General features: G+C 36.3%; 1 protein-coding gene across 1 annotated transcript in view; it reads left to right on the plus strand.

Moving 5' to 3' along the window:
* The window catches only part of SKAP1 (src kinase associated phosphoprotein 1), a 359,819-nt gene that overhangs the window by 73,491 nt on the left and 261,087 nt on the right, over positions 1-25,241 (plus strand). Inside the window, 1 exon segment of the mRNA XM_042781101.1 lies at positions 12,725-12,841. Within this exon segment, the coding sequence (XP_042637035.1) occupies positions 12,725-12,841 (117 nt within the window).

The raw sequence follows: 25,241 nt of genomic DNA on the forward strand, positions 1-25,241 counted from the left end.
CTATCACTGACAGCATTGTATTTCAGGACAGATCTTGAAACATCCTTTGTGATGATGAATGCTACGCCATTCCTTTTCAAACTGTCATTCCTTGCATAGTAGATCATATGGTTGTCTGATTCAAAATGGCCAAAACCAGTCCATTTCAGCTCACTAATGCCGAGGATATCAATCTTTATGTGTTACATTTACTTTTGGACAACTTCCAATTTTCCTAGATTCATACTTCGTACATTCCATGTTCCGATGATTAATGGATGTCTGCGGTTGTTTCTCTTCAATTTGAGTAGTGCCACATCAGCAAATGAAGGTCTTGAAAGCTTTCTCTTTTCCATATGAGTAAGACTGGGTTTACTGAGATGTTGCAACTCTTTCCCAGTCCTATTTCGAGAGCCTTTTAGCCTAAATGGACTATTCCTAAAGATGTGCAGTAATGTACCAAACAGTGTTTCTTTGCTATTCATAAGGTTTTCCCTGGCCAGTTCTTTCAGAAGTGGACGGCCTCTTCCTTCTTCCTAGTCTGTCTCAGTCTATAAGCTGGGCTGTTACCTGTGCACCAGGTACATCTCGCTGGGTTTTAAACACCAGAGGCTCAGCGTCAAAACTCAAGTCTACATGTCACCACAGTAGGACAAACCAACAGACAAGTTTGTCTTGCTCTTGGAGACCTCTCGTATCACCCCCACCAGGGTCCCTGTGGCTGACTGTACCTCTGTCTGGCTTCCTGGCTTTTAATCGCCTTTCTCCTGCTCTTCTGGCCTGCTGCTTTGGTCATCCCTGAGTTGTCCCTGGGGCTGACTGCTCCTCTGTCCGGGTTCCTGGCTTTTATCCCTTTTCTCCTGCTCTTCCGGCCTGCTACTCCGGGCGGGCCTGAGTTTCCTCTCCTCACCTAATCCCTTTGGCTGATTGCTCTTCTCTCTGGCATCCTGGCTTTTAATCCCCTTTCTCCTGCTCTTCCCACTTGCTACTTTGGGCGTCCCTGAGTTGTCTCTCCTCACCTGTAACCCTGGGGCTGACCTTGTTAGTAGGAATGTAAAATGATGCAGCCATTGTGGTTTGGCAGTTTCTCAGTAGGTTAAACATGGAATTACCATATGACCCAGCAATTCCACTCCTAGTTATGTGCCCAAAAGAATTGAAAGCAGAGACTTGATCAGATACTTGTATGCCAGTATTCCTAGAAGCTCTATTCACAGTAGCCCCAAAATGGAAACAACCCAAATGTCCACCTGCAGATGAATGGATAAACACAATATGATATATCCATACAATAAAATACATTCAGCTATAAAGAGGAATGAAGAAGTACTGACACATGCTACAATATGTTTGAATCTTGAAAACATTATCATAAGTGAAAGAAGCCAGACACAAAGGGCCATATATTGTACAATTCCGGTTATATGAAGTATCTAGAATAGGCAAATCCACAGAGACCAAAAACAGATTAGTGGTTGCCAGGAGCTGAGGGGAAAGGAGAATGGGGATTGATTGTTTAATGGGTATGACATTTGGGTTGATGAAAAAAGTTCTAGAACTGGATAAACAACAACATTGTGAATGTACTTAATACCACTGAATTGTATACTTTAAAGTTATTACTGTGGTAAGTTTTATGCTATGTGTATTTTATCACACACAAAAAATCAAAGTGCAAGAGAAAAAAGTTCATGGAACTTCTGATTATTGTCTTTATTTAGTGGCCAGGAATATAAGGTAATCAATAAATGAGTGACTGCTTAACATTTATTTGATTAGCTTGGGGACTTTTATTGAGAAAAACTTATAATAAGATTTTTTTAAGATATCGATATTCCTGGACTAACACAGAAAATCAGGCAAGGAGCAGTTTCTGAGCACAGAATTTTGGCACAAGAATTAATTAACGTCAGGAGTTCTGTCTCTAATGATTTTTCATGTTCTGGACCCAGAATATCGAGAGAAAGTTGTTAATTTGAATATAATTTTTTTTTATTCTTCTGCTTATAACGTTTTTGTGATTAAGTAGATTGAGCCCTTGGGCTTGAAACCCAGTGAATTTGCTTGATATTTGGAGGCTAAATAATGTGATGAATGGGCCCAATTCTGTTAAAAAGCATTACTTTTTTCATTGTGCTTCTCATCAACGCATACTTCTCTCAGAAACTTGTTTAATAGTTACCATTCACCAGGATGGCTGACGTATCACTAATACAAGAAACAGACTGCTTAGTTAGAGAGAGGTAAGGGAATTTATGTGATATGTAAAATAAAGCTTCTAGTTACTTCTCACACTTGTGAGGCAAATAGGGAAAGAACTAATCATGTGAACCTATCTGTCCTTGTCAGTATTTAACACACACATGTATTTAACACACACATGCCAAAAGGAAAACTTCTTGAGCATAATTCTTCTCTAAAAGGTATTTATCTAAATTTTAAAAGCAACTTAACTCTTTAAGATTTTTTTAAGTTAGTTTTTATTTTTTTAATTTTTATTGTGATTTGGGTGAAAATTTATAGAGCAAATTCATTTTCCATACAGCAGTTCATACACATTTTGTCTCATGATATTGACTGAAGTTCCTCACAGTGTAACAGCTCTCTTGCCACTTCCTCCCCGCAGTTAACCTCTTCCCTGAGTCCTTCCCTTCCAAGCACTCCCAGCCTCCAGGTATCTCCCTGTGCAAACACTGCCTTTCTGTTCTCCCATAATCAATCGCTCCGGGAGTGTATCTACCTGATGTAAATGTTCTTCTCATATGCCTGTCTACTGTTTGGCTGGAAGCCACAGGAGTGAGTTCAGTTCCAGACCTGAAGGGTGGCCAGAGGCCATAGTTTCAGAGGTCTCACTATGCTCTATCAGACCACCAAACCTAATCTTTTTATGATTATGAGTTTTGTTCCACATTGTTCTCCCACTCTATCTAGAATCTCCTGTACTGGTTCTCCCCTACACATACACATGGTTGACTGTGGTAGCTGGGCACCATCTAGTTCTTCTGGTCTCATGGTCATATAAGCTGAGGATTGCATGCATAGTCTCTACCAGTCCCTTGGACTAATTGTTTCATGCTTCCTTGGTTTTCTTCATTCTTCTTTGCTCTAGATGAGGAGAGATCCAGCGTTGCATCTAGATAGCTGCTTGCAAACTTTTAAGATCCCAGTCATTACACACCAAAGCAGGATGGAGAACAATGTTTGTGTGTAGTATGTTATGCCTATTGAGCTTGATGTCCCCTGTGACCGTGTTCCCATGCCCACAGGTCCAACTACTCAATTTCTTCAGGTAGCTAGCTGTGGCTAATAAGCCACCACAACCTTGCCCCTTATCAGCTGTGCTATGCACATGGGCATTCTTAGAACATGTACAAATACACATGTAGAAACATTGTCTGCTAACCCTGTATGTGGCCATGGGCACACCACTTCCTGCTTTAGACATACCTGATTGCTCAGCCTGTCCACCCATCTAGCTACCCATGGATCGATGCTTGCCATCACTGACAACATAGTACTGCAGGTGCAAAAGGGTTCATCTTGTTGTCTGTACTTCCCATGTACCTCTCTATGTCTTCCTCTTTCTCAGTGCCATCATGTTGATTACTTACATTTGGTACATTGCCCTTCTCTTCACACAAATCTGTACTTGTCTCTTCCTATCTAGCAATGTTCCCTCCCCTCCCCTCCAACAAACTTTCTTTGTTGGTTACATGATAAACCTTTCCTTATATAAACCTTTGTCTATAAACCTTTCTTTGACTTATTACAATAATGAACTAATACAATAATTGTCCTTCTGTGATTGACTTATTTCACTCAGCGTAATGTCCTCCCAAGTTCATCTACATTATGTCATGTTTTTTAGATTCTACATTATTCTTTAGTGTTGCATAGTATTCCATTGTGTGTATGTATAATAGTTTGATTATCCATTCTTCTGTTGGTGGTTGTTTCTATCTTTTTGCTGTTGTAAATAGTGCTGTGTTGAACATGGGTGTGCATATATCTGTTCATGTCCTGGCTCTCACTTCTTTAAGATGTATAACTAGTAATGGGATTGCTAAATCAAATGGTGGGAGCTCTGGTAGCATAGTGGCTAAGGCACTTGACTGCTAACCAGAAGGCTGACGGTTCAAACCTACCAGTCACTCCTCAGAAGGAAGATAGGGCAATCTACTTCCGTAGTGATACTGCCTTGGAAACACAAGGAGGGGTCGCTATGAGTTGGGTCTGACTCGGCAGCACATAACAACAACAATAACAGATCAAATGGTCTATCTAATTCTAACTTTTTAAGGAATTACCATACAGCTTTCTACAGTGATTGTATTATTTTACATTCCCACCAGCTGTGTATGAGAGTTCCAATCTCTCCACATTCTCTCCAGCATTTGTTATTTTCTGTCTTGCTGAACTTTGCTGTTGGTGCTGGGGCAAAATGGTATCTCATTGTTGTTTTGATTTGCATCTTTCTAATGGCTAATGATTGTGAACCTTTCTTCATGTGTTTGTCAGCTATCTGAATATCCTCCGTAGTGAAGTGTCTCTTCATGTCCTCTCTCCATTTTTTAATTGAATTGTCTTTTTGTTGTTGAGGTGTTGGAGTTTGTTATAAATTTTAGAGATAAGTCCGTTGTCAGATATGTCATTGCTGAATATTTTTTCCCAATCTGTAGGTTCTCTTTTTTCTCTTTTGGAGAAGTCTTTTGATGCACATAAAAATTTAATTTTTAGAAGGTCCCATTCATCTAGTTTATCTTCTATTGTTTGTGCATTTTGGGTTATGGTTGACAGTCTATTTATGTCATAAATGAGGACCCCTAATTTTTCCCTGAGGAACTTTATAGTTTTAGGTTTCACATTTAAGTCTTTGATCCATCTGGAGTTAGTTTTTGTTTATGGTGTGAGGTACAGATCTTGTTTCATTTTTCTGCAAATGGATATAACCAATTTTGCCAGCCCCATTTGTTAAAGAGATAATCTCTTCCCTATTTAATGGATTCCAGCCCTTTGTCAACTCTTCAAGATTTGTTCATTTTAATTGCGTTTGTGAAATCTCAATAAATAAGGGGAAAAAAAATTAAATAAGAACATATTCTTCCATGTGAAACCTTTGCCCCAAAGGGGACCAAACACAGAACTGAATCATAGACTGTGAGATGTTTTGGTGGTGGTTGTCACCCTGCATACATTAACAGGAGTCCCTGTTTAGAGTTGGGTGGGGTGCGGGGGAAACTCAGAGCATTAGTAGCATTGAAGGTGTATGTTAGTCACAATGAAAAGTCCCCCTTTCTTGATTATGTTAAAAGCTGGTTCACATTTTCAGGCCTGTTAAGCTTACTCATAGTCCGTTCTTTATTATGCACTGTTTTATTTATACCCCTTGGACAGTTACACAACTTTTCTTGTATCTGCCGGTAACCTGTAAATCATATAGAAGAGCGGACTCTCTTTTCTTCAGTCCCATTCTTCTTAGCATAGTATTAGAATCTATCTGGCCTTATAGCTTCTCTTAAAAGTTTTTTAATGTTTATGTGAGTCTGCTGATCCTAAATGCATCAAGATTAGAAGTGAATGTTAGAGACAACTATGGTTTGTTGAGGGAAAGGAAAGGGAAAACTGGGAGAAAAGATCAAGATGAGCCAGTAGGAATAAAATAGCTGCTTTTATGTGGCATCATATATTTTTCAAAGCATTTTCCTATTATGAGACTTAAAGCATGGTGGTATCAGAAAGAAATACATTCTTTCACCAAGCCAAATCATAGCTGTATTTGAATATGGAGCAGGTTGGTTCATTTTCTGTGAAGCTGAGTTAAAATAGGCAGAATCCAATAGGATCACACAGAAGGTGCTGGGAAACTTTTAATATATTGATCTGACTAAGCTCAAAATAGTTGTATTTAATTTTGTAAGCATGAAATTCACACCAAAAAGTGATATTAAAAAATTCACTACAGTAATACTGCTGTGAAATATTTGAGTTTGTGTTATCTGAATTCCTAAAAGAACAGTAAAATTAGGGATTTCTCTGGGAACTTTTATATTGAATAAGTGAGTTTCAGATATGTGGCCTGAAGGAAGCCACATACTACTACATGTCTAAGATTTTATTGTTTTTCTTTATGGACTTAGTGTTCTGATGAATAAAATTAAAATATTTTAAAAAAGAAATGCTGAAGCGGACCAGCTTCTCCTTGACCAAATCTTTGGCCGTGTTGGAGTTTATTTATCAGTTACAGTCAGTCCCCATACCTAATGTTACTACTGTTACTACTAAGAATTTACACTTTTGATTATAAATTTTATTTACTGAAGTGAAAAAATGCTGGTTAGTAAGGTCATGCCATAAACGCAAGTCGTTGCTGTCACTCAGCATGCTTTATTTTGAGTAATGATTGTAATTGTACAGCATGTAAACTTGGAGACTGTACAGCTCAGTGGATTAGAGCAAGGGCTTAGTAATTAGACAAGATGGGTTCAAAGCCTGGCTATGACACTTACAAGTCACTTAAGTGACTTTGGTTATTTAACCTCTTTGTCTAAATTTTCTCACCTGGAGCGTTATAGTAACAATATATCATAGGATTATTTGGAGGATTAAATGAGATAGTACATGAAGAGCCTTGACTAAGAGCTTGTACCTTGTAAGAATTCAGTAAGCTATTATATCTTTATTATTATTATTGTGGGTGACTTTCTCCTGTAAGTCAGGACACACTGAAAATTCAGTTGAACAGCTTCATAAAAAGAATCAGGGACTGAGGATGCAGTGGTCCAAGGAAAACAGAACTATGAGCTAGTAATTCCAAGTTATGATTGCCTGGTTGTCCTATGATGTCATAAGGATATAGTTCATTTTACAATATATTTATTCACATACTGTCAACTAACCAGGTTTACAAGTTTTGAATCCTGTCAAAATCTCCTTACTATTGAAAATACTCTAACTCAGCAGGTTCCATTTCACTACCAGTTGACCAATAACAGTTGTAGTTGAAATTTGTTAGTATAAAGCCAGAATGTTTGCTGACAGGCTGTAATTTGCTTTATGAAGTGTGTGTTGTCAAATACACAGTTATCTGGTTTATATTTGTTGCTGCCAGCTCTCCAGTTTGTTAATGTCCAGAAATTATGCCTTTATGTTAAGCCTAAGAAGGATTAAAAATCTCAGCATTTTCTGGGCCCAGGGAGAAGAGCAGAAGGGTTCACTAGTGGCTATACAGATTAAAAAAAAAAAAAATTAAGTTGATGCTGCACACTGCAGCTCACCCTACTGGTCAGAATGAAAAACTGCATCACAAAGGATCACTTTCTTGAAGGAGGGGGAAAATAAGTTGTCTCAACTGGCATTTTCCTGTTCAAACCACCACTGAGAGATATAATTCATTTTGGGAGTCTCAGTAAACTGTATTGCCCTTTTGTTGGATTCACAGTTGCAGTGAACGTTCTAAGAGTGTCTAATTAATTTGATTTCATTTCTGATCATTTAGGCTGTCCTGTTCTCAGAAAATGGTGTCCCTAAAGATTCTTAAGAAGTCTGTTATTCTTAGCATAATTATGTAATTAACAAACACTATGCTAAATTAAAGGAGCTCTGGTGATGTAGTGGGCAAGGCATTTGGATGCTAACTAAAAGTCAGTGGTTCAAACCCACCAGATGCTCTGTGGGAGGAAGATGAGGCCGTCTACTTCTGTAAAGATTTATAACCTTGGAAACCCAGTGGAGGTAGCTTTGAGTCAGAATGCACTCAATGGCAGTGGATTTGGTTTGTTTTTGTTTTTTTATCCTAAGTTAAAGGAGCTGTGGCAGTGCAGTGATAAAAGCACTTGGTTGCTAACCAGAAAGTTGGTGGTTCAAACCCATCAACTATTGTGAGGGAGAAAGATGTGGCAGTCTGCTTTCATAAAGATTTACAGCCTTGGAAACCCTATGGGACAGTTCTGCTCTGTCCTAAAGAGTCTGTGTGAGTCAGAATTAACTGGGTGGCAGGGAGTTTGGTTAATTTTTGCTATCCTGAGTTTAAAAACTTGGTCTTAGGATGCATGGTCAAGATCTAGTAGGAGCAACTGTTTGAAAGAATGATAAATAGAAACTTTCTTTACCTGGCCTGTCATTTTTCCTGTAGACTTAATGACATTTGGTACTATTACACTCACTGCCAGGGCCTTGGGAGAAAAAGAATATTTATACACTGAGTTATGAATAAATGTAGGAGAAAAAAAAGAGAGATGAGCAGAAAGTCACAGTATATAAAACAGAGAAGAATTTGAGACCTTCACTACATGTGGATTAATCACAAGAACTAACCACGCAAATCCAAATGCGTATTTAGAAACTGGTGAAGCCTCTAAGATGGTCTGTGGGAAACACCATACATTTTCTAATGCATGAATGTGAGTGAAAAGGTGTGTAATTTATGATAGGCGTGTTGACAGGACTTTAGCTTTGATGTTATTGCAAACGTGCTATGTATTTACGAGTAACATATACAGGCACATCTGTGCCCAAGATATTTCTTTAGTTGGATGCTATTGTCAGTAATGGTTATAATAAGGAATAATAAGCTGCAGTTTTGCTAATCTTGCCACATAGTTCAGCTTTGGGAACTGCATCACTATTAAATTGGTCCATGAAAGTATAGCAAGCAGTATTAATGCTACCAACCATGAAAACTAACTGGATTTGGATCAGGGGCCTTTATTTATAGCATTTTAGTGAAGATTTATTAGTTTAAAGAGAGCTGGGTTGCTCGTGGATTCTGTATTAGGAGTCAGAAGTCCTGTGTTCCCTTCCAACAGCAACAACAATAAAAACAAAAACAGCAAATTGCAAACAATTACATATTTGTTTCAATTTTCTTATTTCATCAAAAGATACTTGGTGAAATAATAGCAAACCCTAGAAAGTTTTGAAGCAAGTCCATGTAAATTGCTGATTGCAGATGTGAATAAAGCCATTATAATATAGCTCACAGTTAACTGGAAGAGAAGTAGAAGATGTTGAATTTATTAACATGTAAAAAACGTTAAGCCTTTACATATGGAATAAGCAAATACATTCACATATTTTATCTGTTATTTATTGTTTTCATATTTTGTTTTTAATGCTTAAACCACTTTCCGTCTTTTTCAGTTTCTTTCTCATTTCATTGGTAAAGTGGCCTGTTTTTGTCCCTAAATAGTACCTGCAAGTTCAGGACCAGACTTGTTTGCTGTGAGTCAAAATAGTTACAAGGGGAACATCATCATGGTTCATTTTTCCTCCCCTGTTTTATTTGGAATTGAATTAGGAAATGAAAGTTTTTAGTAGTTTAATTCACTTCTCCATAAAGTTTATGGACCAGCAACAGCTGGTTGAATCTGCAGCAGAAAAAGCCAACTTGTAGTGGCCAAGCTATTGTTTCAGAATTAAGGAGGAAAACTCATTAACTGTTAATGAAAACACAGGGAATAAAAACAAATAGCACAGAAACCCTAGCAAATAATTACCTTACACCTGACACAAAGCTGCTTTATCCTTCTGCTCCAGCCTTCAGAAATTCCCAACTTATCACTCTATGGAACATGAATGAAATTGAGTTTGACTCTTAAGAAAGACCAATAGAGAAATCATCCCCCTCATAGGCCCCTAAGCACAATACTCCGTGGAGAACCTGCCATTGAATATACTAAGGAGTGTATCTTGCGCCCAATTCTTATGACACTCAGGATAGAGGAGCAAAATCACCAGCTAATAGCAGGTGAACCTTTGATATAGTTCCCCCAGATAATGTTTAGAAATACAAAGAGAAGGGACTGAAGGTAGTGGATGTGATTAATGGAGATATGGTGTGTTAAAATATATATCTGTATAGAAATATATTGATTCTGAGTGAGTTGCAGTGGGAAAGTATGTCTCCAGTGGCAAGGGGTTTTGCTTGTGAGAAAGGCACTGTAAGCAGATGGAGCTCTGAAGCCCTAATTGTAGAGCTGCTGAGTGGAAATGTCTGTCACTATAGTTTGTGATCATTTATGCCTGATCCCACTGGACTGTGGTAGTGGCCACTTGGAACTGTGATTGTCAGAGCTATAGAAAAATCCAGAGATCACTTGCAGTTACGTTTTAGGGGAAAAGGATGTTCTAAACCTAAATCCAAAATGACTACAGTAATTGCTAGTTCTTCTATAAAACTTTTCACCCATGCATCTTCGGTAGTTGTAATCATTTTAATTACATGGGAGTGTCTATTTATATAGTACTAGAGACTTGTTTTTGTGTGCTCAAGGGAGTTAGGCCACTTGATATGACATTAAAAACACTTATAACAACATCTCTATCGTCAGGAACTAATTATGCTTGGTTGTAAAACATATTTTTAAATGTTTCCTTCCTGCAGTCATTTTTACTGCTGACCCAGACTCTGTTTTGCTGCATTCAATTGTATACCTTTGTTGTTTTATACTTTATGGGGGCAAAGTCATGTATTTGGCACAGGGATAGCTGTTAAAAAACCATCTTGGGTAGCTGTACTCAGAAACCATAAGTGTCACGTGGAATCAGCTTTTCCATCTGAAGTTAGTAAATCAAGTGCCAAAACCAAGGAGGTATTTTAGATGAGAATTTAAAAAATGGAAGCTCTAAATGCAATGGGATCTTCTGTATTGGATCCTGGGATAGAAAAAGGACACTAGTGGAAAAACTGGTAAAATCCAAAGAAGTTTGTAGTTCAGTTGATAGTGACAGACCAATGTTACTTTTTTGGCTTTGACAGATGTACTTTAGTTATATAAGAAGTTGACATCGGGGAAGACTTGATGACGGAACTCTATCTTTGCAATACTTTCCTAGATCTAAAATTATTCCAGAATTAAAAATTAATTAGAAAAACAACAAAACAAAACCTCCTTCTAACCTATTTATTTTTAAAAAGCCCATTAAATGCTGTAATATGTAAGAAAGGGTCTTTGTATTTTTCTTTAGCGGTAGGTTTGCCAAATTTCTAAAGCAAGCAGAAACTTTTAGCCTAGAATGATAGTTGCTGAATAATGTTCAGTATATCTTATAAATATTAAGTTTTACTTGGCAATCCAAACTACTACTACTTCTTTTTATGGATTTTAATTTGCCTCAAAAAAAAAATCCTTTTAACTTAGCAGCTCACTTTTCACTTTACCTGCCAGAGTTCATTTAGATCATGTTGATAATGTAATTTCAGTGGATTTGCAGCAATGTAAAATTTGAGCATTTTAACCCTCTGTTCAGTATTTGAGTATTTTTCCTGTTATAATGGAAATAACACAGTGATGCTTTAAGCATATCGAAAAGCTGTTGTGTACTGATCAGTAAATTAATAAAGGAACGCATCTCTTCTGGCTTCAGCCAGCCACTGTTCTGTGAGTTTTTTATAATTTTCCTTTTCTCCTCCACAATAAACTCTACAGTTTATTTCTGAAGTCCTGTATCTGCAGGTGTTCAATTCAGCTGTGGACATGTACCTACACTGAACATTTGTAGAAGAGATTCTAGGTATGATCATCTATTTTATGGAAAGAGAAGGCAATAGCCATTCTCTTTTTATCATTTTATACCCTCCCTGTCCTTCTAGTTTAATTGTAGGAAATAAACCTTTAAAGTGAGGCAATACAGATTCTATGTAGGTTGTTTGGTTTCACTGCTCCCTAGTTGAAATCCAGGGCCAAAACTCTACAGTGTTTACTGAGATTAGCATTGGTGATTTCCTTTGGAAATTAGTATTTGAGATAATATTAAATTCAGTTGAAAATCCCCTTTTCATGTTTGTGAAATGAACTGAGCAGCTGTCGATGTCCTTTTATCAACAGACTGTGCCTCTGTTTGGGGGATTTTAAGGAAAGCCATTTACAATGCAGAGCCTTTTCTTCCGGTTTCTGAGTGAGCTAACATCTTCCGTCTGAACCTTTTAAAGTATCATAATAGCATTGGCCACTTTTACAAAATATAATCCAATGTATGTTGAAGACACCCAAAAGGGATTAGCAGCATTTTAATTGCATAATTCAGTATTGCATATACATTAATTTGTATCGAAGCCATTTTACAGAACAAATATTACCTTCTTAGGGCTTTTAGAATTCCTAAGAGGTCAGTTGCATAGGCTGTAAACTAGAATTACAAAGAGATAACTTTCTTAAGGTTGTAAACAAGTAGTGATTTAAATAGGAATAGAATCCAGCAAAGTGTAGGTTCTCTTTATTTTTACTTCTCTTATTTTTCAGGGAAGGAAAGAATATTGACCTTGTTACATTTTGTTTTGTATAGAAAGATAACCCTTTGTATAATTCCTTCTGTTTCATTTGGAAATATAAAGAGAAAGAGGCATTCAGGATAAAGGTTGTAACTGGTGGATACACGATGTATTTGAATACGTATTTATCTAGTTCTGTTTCTATTTTAAGTGTAATAGAATGGAGAAGTTTCTGTCTGGTGGCAAGAGGTCTCCCCACTCTAAACTAAGTTGTAGTTAGATAGTTACTTGAATAGAAGATTTCCCATCCAGGTAAGTTAGTTTGTGAGCTTATTTATCTTTTTTTAATACGTTAATGGATAGTGCCTATGTCTATCAAGTACGATACATTTTGTCTGTGTGTGTGTGTGTGTGTGAGAGAGAGAGAGAGAGAGAGAGAGAGAGAGAGACAGAGAGAGAGAATCAGAAGAGATCTACAAATACCTTTATAAAGATATCCAAAGACTGACCTTACTTTCTTTCTTTTCTGTCTCTCAGGGGGAGACCAAGCTGAAAGTTACTTTGGACAGGACAGCTCTGATGACAATCACAGTGGAACTCATGGTCCTTCCCTAATGTCAGATGCACCTGTTCTGTCAGATTATCAGGATGAGGGTGAGTGTCATCTTTGTCATTTGGTGTCAAGCAGCTATAGGTAAGTTCCCTGTATTGATAATCACTAGTTTACAAAGAACAACTATTTATTTCTTTGTGGTGCTGATCCTCCTGGGTAATTCAGTGCTTCTGAAGTTAATGTATTTAGGGAAACACTAATTCCACATTGGAGCAGGAAGAAATCATTATTGATCTTTTTATAAGAACTGTAGCTCAAAAGCTAAGAAGGCATTTGAAGATTGCTATATGTACTATTCTTTCCAATTTGTTAGCTTCATTGAGTTGCATAAGAATTGGAAGCGTCCGTTTAATGATTATTAGATTATTAATTCATTGTGGATCATTTGAGACCCTTGAGCTCATCGTATTTGTAATAAGATACTGTTTTCATTCATGCTGCTCACCTACCCCTGATGGCATTGGTGTTGTTCCAAGAGAAGGAGAAGCCATAGGAACCACAAGCCAAATCTTCCTGGGGCATCAATTTTACTTGACAATTTGGGAATAGGAAGAGTCAAATAATTCCATTGTTTTATTAAAAAATATACACTGGTATGTAACAGAGTGAAATGCAAACAAATACATGAATTTTTAGCATAAGATACACGAATGTTAGGATTTTGGCCTGGTGGCTTCCAGTTTCTGGCTCATGCCCGTGTTTCCCAAGGGCAGAGCTCACTGTGCCTCTTTTGGTGTCTGGCCTCTTGAACAGAAGGTTTGATCATTGCTGACACACACAGTTGTCAGAGCCTCTCTTGTGCCTTTCACAGGAGGTGGAAAAAGGTTGCTGTTGTTGTTGTTGTTATGTGCTGTCGAGTCGGACTCGACTCATAGCGACCCCTCCTTGGGTTTCCGAGGTGGTATCACTGCGGAAGTAGATTGCTCAACCTTCTTTCTGAGGAGTGGCTGGTGGGTTTGAATCGCCAGCTTCTGGTTAGCAGTCAAGTACCTTAAGCACTATGCTACCAGAGCTCCCCCAGAGATGCTATTAAATTGAATGTTAAATTTTAAGTATATTATTCACTTGAGGATGGGATTAGAATTGGTAAATTGTTCCTTACTTCTCATTATTCATCTGTAAATTTCCCACTTGTTTTCCTTCCTAGTTTCCCTATAATTTTGCTATTTTGTAAGAGTTCACAGTCCCTGTTTTCTCTTTTCTTTTTGGCTAGTTAATTTATTCATTAGTTGTTATTTCATTTAACCTTTTTAATGATTCACACTTTCCCCTCTTTCATCAAAGTGATAATTTCATTAGAACTACAGATTTAATCACATACATTACATTTTGCTGGACTTCTGTATACTAGCACAGTTAGTAATATCTTAAGTTTTTAAAATTGGATCTTGGGATCTGTAACTATAGAATTGTATTGGTTGAAGTATTATACTAAAAGCATTGTATGGATTGGAAGCTTAATAATCACCTTGGCAGCTGATTAGTAATTGTAGAAGATTAACATGAAGAATCAACCTTTCATTTGTTTTTGATTAATCTAATGCTTGACAGAATTATAACAATAGTGCCTCGTTAATCCATAGGTCACTTATTGGTATTTCCAACTTCCCCAAACATAGCTGCGAACACAGTAAACCAGAAAGACTTCTAAGTTGAAATAGATGTTACTGATTCCTGAGTCATCACTTAAGTAACTTATTCTTGGGAAAGCCCTTGAAACCCTCACCGGGAACTCCTCTTCTTACATACTTCTTTCTAGTAGAGTGTTTTAGTTTCTCAGCTTATAGGAGAGTAAAGCCTAAAATGAGAAGTACTGTGACAGCTCAGTTAAAAAATAACATTAGGGTAAGAAACAAGAAAATAATTTAACATTTATATAGAAAACCAAATGTATATAGAAACTCAAATATAGCAGTCTGGGGCCATTGTGTATTGTAGAGGGGAACAGCCAAAGTTCTGCTCCTAATAAATTAAAATGTTTTTAGCTAGCCTTTATTGAGCACTTACTATGTGCCTTGCATTTGTATTCTAAGCACTTTGGATATATTATTATTTAATCTTCAGTACAGTCCTAAGAGGTAGTAGGATTAGCCTCATTTTGCAGATTAGGAAACAGACCCAGAAAAGTTAATTTACCTAAATTCACATAGCTGGCATGCAGTAGTGCCAGGATTTACAGCTAAGTTCTAGAACATCTGCTCTTAACCATTCCATTATCCTTATCTGAGTTATCCAAAAATGTGGATTCATGTTGTAGACATTTTGATTAAGACTATTCAGGTACACAGAGTATGTTTAGAAATATTGTCATTAAAAATAGTTTGTTTGTTTTTTTTACATTAGTATTGAAAAAACCTATTCTCTGGAAAATTCCAGTGTGGGAAAACTTTGTAATACTTCCCCATAAGTGAAATGCTAATTATATTTGTAATATTAAATTCTTAATAGATTTTTTTGTTTTGGTTCTATTCTTGAAAGTTAAAAGTAACAGCATAGTCAATGGTAGAGGTAGGAATAGATCTGATAGTGTTTAAAAAATTGATTGTAAATTGGCAGGATAATGTTTCAATATGAGTTTCTGCAAAGCATTGACTCTAGGTCAGTGCTTGAGTATCTGGCACATAATAATAGGCACAAGAAATGTTTGTTCCCCCCTCCTGAAAAATACAGGTACACACATTTCCTGTGAAATTAAAGAGGGGTTATAAAGATGTTAGAATTTGGAGTAAATTTTATATCCTGTTTAATTAGATTTTACCACTATGTTGTTGTTGTTATGTGCCGTTGAGTCAGACCCGACTCATAGCGACCCCTCCTTGGGTTTCCAAGGCAGTATCACTACGGAAGTAGATTGCCCCATCTTCCTTGCGAGGAGTGGCTGGTGGGTTTGAACTGCCAGCCTTTTGGTTAGCAGTCAGATGCCTTAGGCACTATGCTATAGATTTGCTCCATATTCATTATTTTAACAAAAACATATTTACAATATATTATTATTATATAATATATATTATATATTATTATTTACAATAATAGCAAGGTACTGTGCTAAACTGTAAGTGTGATGATATCCAGGGAAAAAGTAGACACAGTCTCTACCCTCACGGAGCTTACTATCATTGAAGAGACACACTATTATTAAGTAGACAGATGAACAGATATTAAGTCAGTGTGTTCATTTGCTGGTGAGATAGCTAAGGTGATCCTTCAGAAAGAAAAGATACTCTTCTTTAACTTTCTTTGGTGCTTTAGGCTTTGGAATTTTATCTTTTTTAGAAAGTGGAAAGGTCATTGTTAAAATTTAAAAATATTTCTGGCAGTATTTTAGCTTTGTTGCCTCCCACCCCCAGCCAAAGCAGTGTCCTAAACTTATCATTATACCAGGACACACGGTCTGACCCATCCACCCAATAACTTTAGTGATGAAAAGCAATAACTGTGGTGCGTGTCGTGTTAGGGTCATGCCTTTGTGAAAACTACAAAGAGATCTATAAGAATGTAGAAACCCGGCCAGGTGTACAGCAAAGAAAGAAAACCAAGGTTACAGGCTAAACCATGCATAAAAACAAGAACATGTTGCTACTTAATCATGATTCCTTCTCTTTTCACTTTGAAATGCCTACAATTTAAGGGCAACAGGCTATCTATACCCTTTGGAGAGGTGCATAGAGCATACTCTACAATACAGAATGAAAATTTGCTAATAGGTAGTAACATTTAAATATTTAAACCTAGAGAGTCATAGTTTCTACTATATTGGAGGAAGAAAATTTAGTCAGAAAGACTGTGTATAATAACTTTACAAAAGCCACTCAGCCACAAAGCCCAAGTTCTGTGTGCTTTCAGTATCTAACACGGATAAAGGATTTTAAAGTGTATATACATTTGTTTCATTAGCATAATGAAGAATCCTTATGTACAAATGTTTTATAAAGGTAGATTGGGGAAGTGATTGTTCTATAAACAGAGGATAGTGACTCCTTCTGGAAGAAGGAGAAAAAAATAAAATTATTTTATAAAAGAAGAAATTTAAAATCTGTAATACAAGTTGTTGTATTACAACTTGTAATACAGTTGTGATGAAAGAAAAAGGATGAATGGTTGGATATTTGACAGATATGCCTGAACAGAAAGGAGAAAGAATGTTTTTAGAGCTTATGTTTAGAATGCTGAAATTTAGAGAAGGTTTTGATATTCTCCAGAAAGAGGAAAAACAAGAGAATTTGAAAAGTGAAGACTTGTAGCCATCTTTGGAGAAGAGTAATAATGAATAAAAGAGCCTATCGTTGATAAATGTGTTATTACATCCTGCTTGGTCTAAAAGAAATTGCAACCCCATTAAAGGAAGTAGCAATAGTGTCCATTTTCAACTCAGTGCCTTTTCTGAATGTACATTCAGAAATATATAGAAGATTTTGAAAATTGAGGGAATTCATTTTTTACAACTTTCATTTTTATCACTTTTAAAAAATATTTCTTTGCTCTCATTTTAGTTTTGAAATACAAGTCAAATTTAGATTTAAGAATATGAATGATAGACTTTGTTGTTGATCATTTTAGACTTTTATTTTTATAATAATAAAAGGAAGAAGATATTAGGTGTGGATACATTTAAAGATAATTATTTTAGTATTATGAAGTAAAAACAAAAGTTTATTTAGTGATTAGATTTTATGGCTGAATGTCTTAACTTTAGTGTACCAGAGTCAGATTCACGGAATTCGGACGTTGGAGGGACTGATGAAGTTATCTAGTGACACAAACTGTTTATTGTGTGCTTACTGTGCTGTGCTGAGTGATTTTTGTGGATTATTCATTTAATTCTCATACCAGCTCTGTGAGGAAGGTACTGTATCCTCATTTTATAGATAAGGAGCTTGAGGATTAGGGGAAGTGAATGACTTGGCCAACCATGACGTACCTAATCCAAGGGGACACTGGGTTTCAAATAGATTCCAAAACTGCAGCTTTTTTAAGAGCTCTGATTAACTGGATGTTTGTGCTCTGTAGACACCCACTCTTGTGGGATTTACATCTCATTCTTCTATTGCTTTTCCACTGAATATAATGTGATTTTTTAAATAAATGTACTCAAAGCTAAAACATCCTCTAAGTACTGCTTTTTAAGAACTACATATAATATTTTACAGTGTTTTCAGTGAAGATTTCCATAGCAGTTTAGATGCTCATTCAACGATTCTACACAACTTCTAAGTACTGCTTTAACGGCATCTTATAAAATTTGATATGTACTGCTTTCATTATTAGGAGCTCTGATGGCATAGTGCCTGAGGCATTTGATTGCTAACCAGAAGGCTTGTGGTTCAAACCCACTGGCCACTCCTCAGAAGGAAGGTTGGGCAATCTGCTTCTGTAATGATACTGCCTCAGAAACCCAAGGAGGGGTTGCTATGAGTCGGCTTGACTTAACAGCAGTGCATTGCTTTCATTATAATTCATAATTCTAAGTATTTTGTCATTTCCTTTATGATATTCCTCTTTAACCTGCATGTTATTTAGGAGCAATTTTTGTGTTTTTGTTCTGATTTGTTTTGTTCTTTTTTAGTTTCTAAGGATTTTTAAGCTTTTTTAAATTATTGACCTCTTATATTATAATCTAAGAACATGGTCTATATTATGTTGATTCTTTGGACTTCATTGAGAATTTTTTTGTGGCCTAATATATTATCAGTTTATGTTTATGTATTATAAAGTAATCTGGAAGTTTTATTGAATAAACTCTTTCTATTTTAATATTTGTAAAATAGTATTATTCAACTCTATTCCATCCTAGCTTATTTTTTATCTGGTATGAAAACTGTGTTAACATCTTCAATTATGAATGTGAGTTTACCTGCTTTTCTGTGTTTATTTTACATTTTCAGGGTCACATTATTAGGTATTTATATGATCTCTAAGGAGCCTTGATTTCTCAGTGGTAAAGTGCTTGGCTGCTAACCAAAAGATCAGTGGTTCAAACCCACCCAGCTGCTCTGCAGTAGAAAGATGTGGCAATCTGTGTCTGTAAAGACTATAGCCTTTGGAATCCAGTGGGACAGTTTTGTTCTGTAGGGTCACTTTGAATCAAAATTGACTCGATGGCATGATTTTCTGGTTTTTATATCAGCTCTAATTGTATAATAAGTTTTCCTCTTACTGAGCCAAAGTCCTTTACCTAGAATTCTACTTATTAAGCTAATGTTGTCATCTAAATCTACTCAGAGCACCCCTGATAGACTTTAAATGAGTATGAAAAATGTTTTTTGACAGTCTTAGATGCCATAGTTGTGAGTCATGCAGAGAACCTTATTTTAGTATATAAGTTACATTTTTCATAGAATAAATGATACTTCTTAAAGTGTTTATTGAGATATGTGAATTAATGATGCAGGGATTAGAGATAACTTTAAAATCAGGATAAATCTTAGACTGAATCCTGCTGACAACTTTGGAGGAAAATATGTGTATTTTAGGGGTGAACGGTTTGCTCTCAGCTACTGACCACAAGGTTGGTGATTCAGATCCACCCTGAGGCTCTCAGAAGAAAGGCCTGGCAATCTTTTTCCATGAAACTGAAAGTCCTGTGAAACCCATTCTACTCTGAATCACACAGGGTCTTCATGAGTCCAGTCAGTTTGATGACAGTGGTTTTGGTTTTCTTTGGAGGGTCAGAAACCTATTGAAGGGTCAGTCATTGGCACCTGAGTAGCCTGAAAGAGTTAATGACTTAAAATCAGTGAGTTGTTTGCTTTCTTCTCACTAATGGGGTCAGGCCCATTACTTTCTTCACATGTATTTTTTTTTTTTTTAATTTACATAACCTGTATGAACATATTTAGAGTTTTTAGTTCCTTTTTGTTTTATGATAGGAAGGTAATGAAAGTAACTCAAGATAGTGTCTTTCTCCATGTATAAATATGTAAATAAGCATGCATGCATACATACATACATATGTACATTGACACATATTTATCTTATTTTCTTTTTATTCTCCAGACAGCTACTTTCATCTTTGTTGCTAGCAGGTATATTTTTCTTTAATAAACACTCCTGACTCCTGTCAACACTAATAGAAGTTAATGTATGTGTGTTTAGAGGCACATACTGTGGAGGAACACAAAACTTGTTCCCATGCCTGTGTTTTGGGCTCACAGAGCAAAATCTACAGTAAAACATACTTTCATGAGTATGGTGGCTTTCTGAACAAGTTTTTGTTGGCCTCAGGTGAGTCTATCACATTTTAGATCATTGGGAGGAATTAGGACTTGGTGTTGAGTTAACTGTGATAAGGGTAAGTAAACTGTCACTCAGGATTGCAGTGGCCTCCTTCATGAAGATAAATGTCTTATTAGATCCAAGACATCATGTCGTTTATATAGTCTGGTATAAATCACAGATGAAGATGACAAACTGGATTTTAAAGTTGACAGTAATTTATATAACTTAAACAAATGATTACCAAGGATTATACATGTTTTGTGAAGAATAAAAAAACAATAACAATTATCTGTCTATGAACTGCTCATTTTTCATTCTTTAGCCCAGCATGGCTAGGCTGTTGGTGCATGTTTAAATTCTAATCTTCAGTCCAGTGCCCATAAAGCACGTATGTTGATAGCTGGATATTTTCCATAATGCTTCTTTTAGTTAAACAAACTCCTTGCAAATTTAATACAAGTTTCTACATAAAAGCACAAAATTTTAGAGCTGTGAGAGATTTAATAACCACCTAATCTAGTATCTGTTTTACAGAAGAGGAAAACTAAATTATAAATAGGGTAAGTATCTTGGTCTTATGGTTAAAGCTAGCAAATGGTGGAGCCAGTCCCTCAACTGAGACCACCTCCCTGGGAGTGCCCTCTCCCTGCCCGACACTGCTCCGCTTTCCCTCACCTGAACAGTCTCGTTATGGGTTTGTTTGTTTGTTTAAAATTGTGATTTGGGTGAAAGTTTACAGAGCAAATTCACTTTCTATAAAGCAGTTCACATACACTTTGTCTCATGACATTGACTACAATTTACCACAATGCAACAGCTCCCCTCCCACTTCCTCCCCATGGTTACCTCTTCCCTGTGTCTATCCCTCCATGCACTCCTGCCCCCTGAGCTGTCTCCCTGTGCATGAACAGCCCTTCTTTCTCCCATGATTGTTCTGTCCAAGGAGTGTATCTGCCTAATGTAAATAAATGTTCAGCTTGTATGCTGTAGTCTCATTATGTTTTTCAGCACGGCACCCATACAGCTTTACAAGAGAGCTGATCCTGGATCTTAAGCTATTCAAAGTCCCGATCAAATTATTGTGTCTCTCTTGCTTATATAGTTCATATCCTCTTCCCAAGGTGATTTGGGTGGTGGTGTAGTACCTAAGGCATTTGACTGCTAAGCAGAAGGCTGGCAGTTCAAACTCACCAGCCACTTCTCAGAAGGAAGTTGGACATTCTATTTCAATAGTGAAACTGCTTTGGAAACCCGAGGAGGGGTTGCTATGAGTAGGATCCGACTCAATGGCAGTAAGTTTGATTTTTTTGGTTTTTTTTTTTTTACACTTTGTAAAGAATTTCAAAAGCCTCCATAAATGCTAAAGAAAGCCCCTGAATTGATTTGACATAGAACTTATTAGTTGTCTTTTTTTTTTTTTGCTTATTTGTCTATGTTATAGATTTTAATATACTGCCAGTGATGAGTTAGTCATTGACTACTATATTGAATGCTTTTATTCAATCATGAGTTTAGATGCTTCATGGAGGATACAGAAGGACAAGATGTGATTCTTTTCATCAGGGTGCATATCATCTAGTTGCAGAAAGAAAATTTAGACACCCACAAAACAAAGTATATGGTACATAATTTGAAGTGCTGATGATTGAGACTGGAGTTTGCAGAAAAGACCAATTGGCTGGACTTGCAGTAATTTGGAAGAAAGTCAAGATCATTTTTGACCTGGGCTGCGGCCAAAATTTTTGTGAAAGTCTTGTCCAGACTGGGAGTATGAGGAAAAGTCCATTATTTGTAAGGTCAAACATTATTTGAGCTTTCATTATAATTAGTGGTGAAGTAACAGCAGTCATTTTTAAGTGCAAATAGTTGATTTTTAAATGAGTGACTTGGCAAATGATGAGGATCTTTCATAATGCGTGCCTCAAGTATTCTTTGTTTCTCTCTAAATTCTAAACTTATCAATAAGTTCAATGGCAACATGAAAGTTCTAGTATTGGGTTATTGAAGGTGTTAGTGTGGTTTCAGGGTAGTAAAAGAAGTATTTAGATTACTAGTGTAAATATATGATAAAATTTATGTATGTGATTGATAAGAAATCAGTCAGAGGTGAGGAGAGGCTATAATCTTTGCATGCTGTTGATTAGAAAATCTCACACACCATACTTAATTATCTTGTCCTTAGAATCTATAAATGCATTGTAATTAAACATAGCATCTGTTTTATAGATGAACGCTGAAGTAGTCCAAGGTTAGCTAGCTTACCTAAGGCAATCATGTCTCAAGTTCCAAAGTTCTGGATTCTCAGGTATGATTTTAACTACTGGGATATCCTTCCCTAAGCTCTAAATTCATTGGCCATTTTTACCTCAAAGTCTAAGGTTCACTTCAATGTGAAAGGGTTTTGTTTAAGCATACAACAGCTTTTCAGGCCAAGTATATGCATACATATACTTAATTTACATATTCAAATCTTCCTGCTTATGGCCTTCGTTTTTTACTAGCTATAAATTATTTTGCCTAATACAGAACTTTTTAAGTAAAAAGGAAATATTAATAGTGCTGTTTAAAACAATGTCACTGAAGCACCTGTTAGTATTATGGTCTGCTAGGGAAAGATTATTGAATTCACAGGCTATGTTACATTTATGCCCTAGATAGCCCTGGATACCTTTCTGAGTTTTTTTTTTTTTTTTAATTGGGCCCTAAGTAGCTTAAGCCTAGATACGCTGTGTAAAAGAAAGACTGAACAGAGTGGTTTCTCTGGCTTGCAAAAGATCAGGATTCCTAGAGGAATTGTTCTTCCATGGAAGTTTTCATTTGTAAAAGCCTTTATCCGATTTTGGCAGATCCATTTCTATAAACTGTTAGAATATAGCTTATATACCAAAACCACCAAACTCACTGTTGTTGAGTCGGTCCTGACCTACAGTGACTCCACCTTGGGTTTTTGAAGCAGTATCTCTATGGAACTAGATTGCCCAGTCTTCCTTCTGAGGAGTGGCTGGTGGGTTTGAACCACTAGCCTTCTAGTTAGCAGTCAAACGCCTTAGGCAGTATGCCACCCAAGCTCCTATAGCTTATATAGTTTGGTATATTTTCATGGAATGCTCTGAAATGTAGAAATCATTGTTGTCATGGTTAGTTTTATAATGATGTTAGTTCATAATAATACTCCAGGTTTTGTTTTATTCAGTAAAATATAAGGTTACCTGGGATCATAAGCTCTCATCTTGACAAATGATCATTGCAATCATTTATGAAGGCCCAAGAACATAGTTTGGCTTAGAGATTATCAGAGCTCAGGGAAAAAATAATTTCAGTTGTCTAATCTAGCTCTTCTAATGAATTCACATCATTCTTACTAATATCTCATTTAATTAATTATCAAATATAGCGATTATGCTTTGGATCCTTCTTTGCAGGACATCTTGCCCGCCCTACTATTATTACTAATTTATTCTTCATGTCTAACCTAAACTTTTCCTTCCTTAGTTTCAGACCATTGCTCTTTTCTATACCATCTTCTGAGATTGAATAATTCCCTTAATTCATTTATATTGTTTCTTTTAGAAGGTATTTAAGGACATTGAACATTTATCCCCAGAGTCTTCACTTTTCCAAACTACGTAAATTTCAGTTCTCTTAATCCTTACCTCACTCTGCCCCTGTCATACTCTCCAGTCCTTGGGTATTTAATCACACTCCTTGATATTTCGCATTCCAAGGGGGTCTCCTAACCGAGAGCTGCCTTTTGGGCAGGGAAGTGCTAAGGCATGAAACCTTGTATAAACCTCTAGAAGATGCCTAAGTGTTTATTTGATGTTGGTGTTGGTGATCATCTGGTGGGCATGCCAGTGTAGTGCTCGCTTTGGCATATGTTGGGATATATGTGTATTTTAATGCCTTAATGTATTATGGCCTGTTGTAATTGAATGTCTATAAAGTAGCAGTTAAGACGGTTTTATAGACCTTGAAAGAGATCAGAATTCTCTAGCCCCCTCTTGTGGTGAAAGAAAATACTACTTTTGAGCTTGGCTGGATTTTTTGGTTTTGTGACAAGGAAGCCAAAGAAATACAAGTTCTCAACATGAGAGCATAGGGAGTAAACTCAAGAATTAAAAATGTTTAATATATATGTACACACAAAGAGAGACACAGAATGAGAAGTTCCTGCTCTTTTATTTTATTAATGCCCTAAAAACTAAAAGGTACTACTTTCTTATGATCATTTCAGTACATTGCTGCACAAGTTAAGGGGAAGACAAGTAAAATAAAACCATGATCTAGAGGCTTTTTGACTCCAACATAAATAAATAAAGGGGGATTAGATCTGAATTTAAACCAAATTTATACATATTTTGTCTTTGTTAATTATAGATAGATATGGGTAGCATTTCTAACAGATTTAAACAGATGTCCTATAACATTAATTTTACCATCCTTACAGTTCATTATTGTAGCATTCTTCTATAGTAGACATTTTTGATACAGTAATAAAGTTCTAGTAACTGGCAAAGCTGAAAGGAAGACTGAACTGGCCTGCCAGTGAGTTACTGTGTATTTCCTGTGGAATAAGTTTCCACAAGCAGCACAAAGCTATGTTTGTTTTTTTAGGAGACTGCTAGAAGTTACCCTTCTGTCTTGGAATAGTTGATCTTTAATCAAGAACCAATGAAAAGCTGCCTTAGTGTTGCCTTACATTACATTCCAGGAAGTGAAGAGATTAAAATTAGGTACTTTACCTAAGTTAAAAAAATAAATAAATAAACCAAAACTAAAACCCATACCATTGAGTCGGTTGTGACTCGTAGTGACCTTTTAAGACAGAGTAAAAGTGCCCCATAGGGTTTCCAAGACTGTAAATCTTTATAGAAGCAGACTGCCCCATCTTTCTCCTGCAGAGTGGCTGGTGGGTTGGAAACTCACCTTTTGGTTAGCAGTAGAGCCTTTTAACCACTGTGTCACTAGAGCTAAAAAGATTAAAGGTACTTTATAAACCTTAGTAATGGTTAAGTAGGTTACCTTTATATGCAAATCACATTTTGATGAAAATATGAGGTCCTGTTGAGCAATTTTGAGAAGTCTAGATATAACTTCAATGAGACCATACTTTTTAATATTGCATATTGCCTTTTTTTCCCAAAAAGGGAACTTTGAATATTACAGTAATTGAGAAATTGCAAGAGAAGAATGCCAAAGATAATAGCAGACCAAAATGAAAAGAGG

This window comes from Orycteropus afer, unplaced genomic scaffold (genome assembly GCF_000298275.1).
Source record: "Orycteropus afer afer isolate SDZICR_OR568_19922 unplaced genomic scaffold, OryAfe1.0 scaffold00085, whole genome shotgun sequence".
Taxonomy (NCBI): Eukaryota; Metazoa; Chordata; class Mammalia; order Tubulidentata; family Orycteropodidae; genus Orycteropus; species Orycteropus afer.